General features: G+C 53.7%; 1 protein-coding gene across 1 annotated transcript in view; it reads left to right on the forward strand.

Moving 5' to 3' along the window:
• The first annotated feature begins 5,642 nt into the window (after window positions 1-5,642).
• Window positions 5,643-5,867, forward strand: part of CTNNBL1 (catenin beta like 1) — a 61,458-nt gene continuing 61,233 nt past the window's right edge. The window contains exon 1 of the mRNA XM_085318372.1: window positions 5,643-5,760. Coding sequence (XP_085174498.1) covers window positions 5,731-5,760 — 30 coding nt within the window. The 5' untranslated portion in view covers window positions 5,643-5,730. The remainder of the gene's footprint in view (window positions 5,761-5,867) is intronic.

A 5,867-nucleotide genomic window follows, 5' to 3' on the forward strand; every position in this document is an offset into this window, starting at 1 on the left:
CCGTGGACGTGCCCCGCGCGCCGCCGGGGCCCGCCGGGTGCCTGCAGATTTTCCGCTTTGCAAACGCTAATTTTACATTCCAGTTATGACTTGTTCCCTTTTTCTCATTTTAATAAAAACGAAAGCATCCGGAAACACTATGGCACCCAAGAAAGAGCAAGATCTGACATAATTAAAAAGTGGCTTCAATCAGGCGGTTTTCCTAATGGTTTGTCATATCAACCCGCACCGCCCTGCACCCCCCTTTGCTCCCAACCCCCTGAGGCATCATTTACATTTCTTAATAACCCCTCATTAATATTCATGGTGCAGGGAGGGTAATAACGGCTGAGTGCACACCACTAATTCAATTTCAGCGAGCCTCAGTGTGTTTAGTTAATCACTGGGGGACCTGGGTTACTCAGTACAATTATTTATTCGGAATTAGATCTTGAGGCATCTGGATTGAAAACTGAACTAGGAATAAAATTAAAAAGGGATTCTCCTCCCGAGCGCGCTCACGCTCCGGCRGCCCCCGACCCCCCAGCAGCGGTGCTGAGTACCTCCCCGGCCCCTGCAGAGCTGAGCAGGAGAACTGCTGTTTTCTTAACCGCAGGCCCGCTGCTCCGACGGGAAGCGATCCGGCCAGGGCTGGGATCTCCCCTGAACGGCAGCTCCCGGGGTGGTCCAGGCCGTGCCGCGGGCTCTTTCRAACCTGTCCCCGGAGCCAGAGCCGGTGCAGAGGAGACCGTGCGGTGAGCTCGAAGCACGAGGCTCCGAGCAGCCGACCGGCACCGATCTGTGCCAAGGGGAGGTTGCTCTCGGGTTTCACGTGGCCGCTTTGGCCCTTGCACGGGTCGGGCCCTGCRAGGGGGTCTCGTGCCCCCGGCTGCAGGTTGCACAGTGCCGGCTTTGTCGTGTCCGATGCTCCCTGTGCAAGCAATGGTGACATCTCGGATGAAGGGGGAAAATAGGATATAGTGTACGTGCCCTGGAGGGGTTTGCACCCTGCAGGTGTGCCAGGAAGTGAAAGGTCAGAGAAAAAAGGTGAGAAAAGGCCAGGTTTTGGCTACATTGYGACATCCATCCTGGAGCCCTGGGGATGGTCCCAAAGAAGCTAGTGTCTGAAGTGCTGTGATTTGCACGTGAGAGTAGCTCTCACCCTTTCTGGCCAGGTGAGCCCTGTGGCTGCAGGAACGTGATGTGCAAAGCCTTGGAGATGTCCCCAGTGCATGGCGCGGGGGGGCAGCCCTAATTCAGCCTGGAAGAGCAGCACTGCTCCAGCAGCGCTCTCAGGGGCTCTGAAAAATCGCTCCGCTGCTGGCTGCATATAAGGCCTGGGATGACGGAGACGTGGGCACTGGCTGGGCGCGAGCTGGAGGAGCTTGTCGTAGCGTCACTCATGGGGGGCTGGTGATGGATGACTGAAAGTTGTGGGCTTGGTGCACCTCCCAGCCCCGCTCCCCTCCCTGCCCCTCCAACCAAAGAGCCTTGCTGTGAAGAACGGGCATCCAGGAAAGGCCTGGGAATGGGAGGAGGATCTGGGTGGGGCAGCGCAGCGTGAATCACCGGCACCTGCTGGTGCTCTCCCCTTGCAGCTGAAATATGCTTGGATGCGTAAGTGGCATTTGCTGGAGCAAGAGGGGAGATGCCTGCTGCATGCTGGGGATGCTCTCTGCCGAGCCCTGCACAGCTCTGCYGTGCTGCTGCTCACGGAGAAGGATGGGACAGGCAGTGCCAGGACACAGAGGGGTTTTGTTTGCAGCAGAACCCTCCCTCCCTTGCTTCTGTGGCGTCTGGGAAGTGGCAGCTTTCTCTTCCTTCCCCCCAGACCTCATGTGTCCTGGCATCCAGGTTCTGCCTGAGCAGTCGGTATGCAGAGCCCTGCGGGGCGACAGGAGATGCTCTTGGTGCCTCTGCTGGGTGTGGGTCCAGGTCTCCTCTGTGGGCGTTTGCTCTCATGACCAAACAGAATAACAGGTTGTTGCTTCAGTCCTTCCGAATTCTCCAGCCCCTCCCCGCAGCTTTGCAGCATGTTTAACCCCTCCCTAGGAGAGGCTGCCACTGGGCCCCATTCAGAACCCAGCACTGAGGACGTTCTGCTTTTCTCCAGCCTTTCATTTTCTCCAGCCTCAGAAGAAAAACTTGAGGGTTTTTTTTAATACTTGATTTTGCTTCTGTTTTTGCTTTTAATTCAATATTTTGTCCCTGTGCTCCAACTCCCTTTATTGGATAAAAACACTCTGTTATTGAATCTTGCCCTGCAGCTGCTTGGAGAGAATTGGGTTTCCTGGACAGCAATAAGGTTGTTYTGGAGTGTTATAAGGCCAGGCAGAGCATGGAGACGGGAATAAGTCCAGAAGGAGCCCGTGGCTGCTGACAGTTGTTTCAATGACAGTTGCATTGTGCCATGCTTTGTGGTTTTGCTTTCTGCCTCTCTGTTTCACCCAGCACCGCGGGCTGACAGCACTAGGAGCTCAAGGCGAGAAAACAGAAGCAGAAGGAAAGGCTTTGCAGGTTAMTTCTGGGAGCTGTACGGAGACAGAGAGAGGTTTCAGACGCGGCCCGGGGAGCSGGGGCGCAGGAGCCGGCCGTTCCCGCGGCCGGGAGGGCTCGGCGCGCCCGCGGGACGCCCAGCCGACGAGCCGTGCCGCAGCCGGCGCCCCGCTGCCTCCGCTGCCCTCCCTACACGGCGCCCGTGGCGCGAGACGTCGGGGCTCGGGTTTTGTTTTACGCTGGTTCCCCTCAGTGCCTTGTGCTCTCACSATCAGTTTGCTCTCTCGGACGCACCGCCGGCAGTCTGTACATCTGCTGGCTTTCCAGCCGTCGAGGCAGTGAGAAATAGCACCGGAAGATTTGTGCCTTTCCCATGCGGCTGTAGATTTCTGCTTATCAAATTTTATTTAGGTTGGTAAATGCAGCTGCCACTTCTCAAATTCATGACTTTATGTTTTTCTGAATATTCTCACTGGCCTGCACAGTACTGCTGAGGAAATGAACTAGCTGATTTACTATTTTCTATTCATTTGCTTTCTTAGGTGAAGCTTCAGCTGGGAGTTATTGAGGCATTGTAAGACTTACTTGGGTCGTGCCATTTTTTTTCCCCCAAATTGAAGACTAATTCTCTTTTGCAGCCTGTCTTCCTCCTCTCCAGTACTGGACAGAGTTTCCCAGTCTTTATTCGCAGACTCTGCGGACTGGTGCAGTCAGCAAAAACTCAGTTTTGTTGTGRAGCTGCACAAGCTCTACGAGCTCATGTTTTTCTCTTCAGAGACACAATATTAGTGCCAAGCAGGAGCAAGGAATGTGACCTTGCTCGATACCCTTGTCTCCACTGAACCACTGGCTTGTTAAGTATCCTTTTGACACCAAGCCCTGATGGTGATGAGCCACTGACTCTTTTCCTGGCGTACCACGGCATTCCGAGGTGTTTCCGTGTAAACCCCAGTCCTGGCTGTCAAATGCCTCTTGAATCCATCAAGTCTGACGGGAGCTGAGGTGTTGCCATTTGACACTTGTTCAGCTATTTCCTTCAGAGGGAAATTTGGTTAACAGGTCACCTCTGACTGGCTCTGCCTCCTCCCTAGTCTAGTACCAACCACACCCTTCCGCTAAAGGTGCTACAGCCGAAGACAGCTCCTGGCGCTGAGAGCCTTCCGCGMCGAGGGCTGAATGACAGCCCAACAAATTCTGCCCAGATTAGGCAGCCTGTGGAGTCCCAACTCCTCCGCTGCCATTCCCACGGCYGGACTTTCATCTCCATTGCTAGAGCTGCAAAGCAAATAGGTGCTTTTTACACGTAGTAATTCACTGCTGAGTAAAGTGCTCTGAAGCCAGCAAGTCTACACAAATAAAACTGCTATTAAAGGTGCTATTTGCAGTTTATGAKTTGGCAGCTTAGTTTTCCTATGACTTACTCTCCCCATCTGCCAACAYTGCACACTGAGGTCCCGATTCTGCGTCTTCTGAACCCACTGCCCTCTGAAGTGTCCCTTTTACTTCCAAAGCTAATGAGATTTTTTTTTTCTTTGCAATATTGTAGCCTGATGTTACCTGCCTCACACTGAAGCTGCAAAGTTCAGTTTATTTGTATGCATCTATCGCTTTGAGAAGCATGAGTAAAATGTATGTTCAAAGTGCTATTGAAGAGTGAAAGGAAAAACATAATTTTAGGAAGATAACATCATTCAGCAAGAACAAAGGCAAGGGAATGGAGAGAAGAAATGTTAGAACAGCAGAAGGATCATGTCTGATGTTTTTACATCTGCTGGGTTTATGAAGCTTCTGTCTGTAGATTGAGGGTCAGTTCTTATCTCCTTCTGCACTTTATTTATTTTACAATTGCTTATGTCTTATTTATCAACATCACTTGTCAGGCTTTCCAATAACTGTATTATATTCACAAGTATATGTCAATACTCCTAGAATGACTTGTGAATGTTTTGGTTTCACAGCTGGTGAATTATTTGTATACTCAATAAAAGAAAGCCAGATGATCCAATAATTATCCTCTATTTATCTTGTCTTTAAAATGCAGATTTGTTGAGTTAATTTCGTCATGACTGATATCTCCTATATTTTATTGAAACCACAGGGGACGCTATGGACTTCTTTCTTTGAAAACATTATATATACTTTTAATTTCATGAGTATTCTCAAACCAGGCTCCTACTGAGATAACTGTGTAATAGCTACAATCATTATGTTATGAAAAATCATTTAGCTCAAAGCTGTTTTTTAAAGAATAGTCGAAATATATTCAATAAGATTTGTGCCAAGTTGACTCTTTCTTAATTATTCATATTTRTTAAACTGAAAAATGCATCTATCCATGGCTTTGCATTTTGTTGAATTACAAAACTATTTGTCACAACCTTGGTAAACAGAGGGATTGTCACATCCCTTCCTGCTGGATTCCGTGCTCAGATATTGGCCTGTTTTCAAGGTGACAGTAGTTAATGACGCTGTGTATAAATAGAAAGGTGTTGTCAAAAAATGTTGGCCAAAGCCTTCCACGTTTCCTAGCCTGTCTCAGCCCCGGGTAGGATTTGCAAACGGTTACAGCAGCAGTGTCAACAGAAGCGACTGCCGGTGAGCGCCTCCGCTCCGCAGCGACGAGCCCCGGCGTTCGCAGCTCTCCTGCGGGCAGATACTCGGCGGGGCTAGCTCGCACGCTTGGTTTTTCACTCCAGTGGTCGAGTCCTSATCTTAGGGAAGCGGGAGCCGTACGAGAGGCATCCGCCCTGTGTCGGTGACGCACGTGGACGTTTATTGATCTGGTGATTGCTGCAGCGCAGCTGCCAGAACCCAACCCCAAAGGTGCCGCCCGCTCCCGACAGGCGCCTGAGCGCACACGCGCAGGGCGAGCGCGCCCGCCGCCCCCGGGGGGTRCAAACGGCCCCCGAGGGCGCGAGGCGCCCCGTGAACCAGGCCCTCGGCCGCTCCCCGCTGGGCAGCGCCTGCCCCCGCCCCGGGGCCGGCAGGGCCGCGCCATGGCGCCATGGCTGCGCTGACCTCCGCCCTCCGCCCTCTGCCCTCCGGCAGCCGCACCTTCCCCCCCCGCCGCCGCGAGCACGCCGCGGCTGCTTTGCGGCAGTGTGGCGCTCGCCCGGCTCTCACTTTCCGGCAGCCAGCCCCACCGCCCCGCCTCGCTTTGCGGTGGAGTGGCGCCCTCCCGGCTTCCCGTCGCGCCCTGCCTTACGGCGCGGTGTCGCGCAGCCCGCGGTCGGCGGCGGTTGCCCGGCGGCCGCCATGGACGTGGGGGAGCTGCTCAGCTACCAGGTGCGCGGCGCGGCGCCGCGGGGCAGGCCCGGCCCGGCCCGGCCCGGCCCGGCCCGGCCCGGCTCGGCCCCCCGCGCCCTCATGGGATTAGGGGGATTGCCGGCTCG

The sequence above is a fragment of the Rhea americana genome, unplaced genomic scaffold (genome assembly GCF_003343005.1).
Source record: "Rhea americana isolate MKP2758 unplaced genomic scaffold, rheAme1 scaffold_531, whole genome shotgun sequence".
Taxonomy (NCBI): domain Eukaryota; kingdom Metazoa; phylum Chordata; class Aves; order Rheiformes; family Rheidae; genus Rhea; species Rhea americana.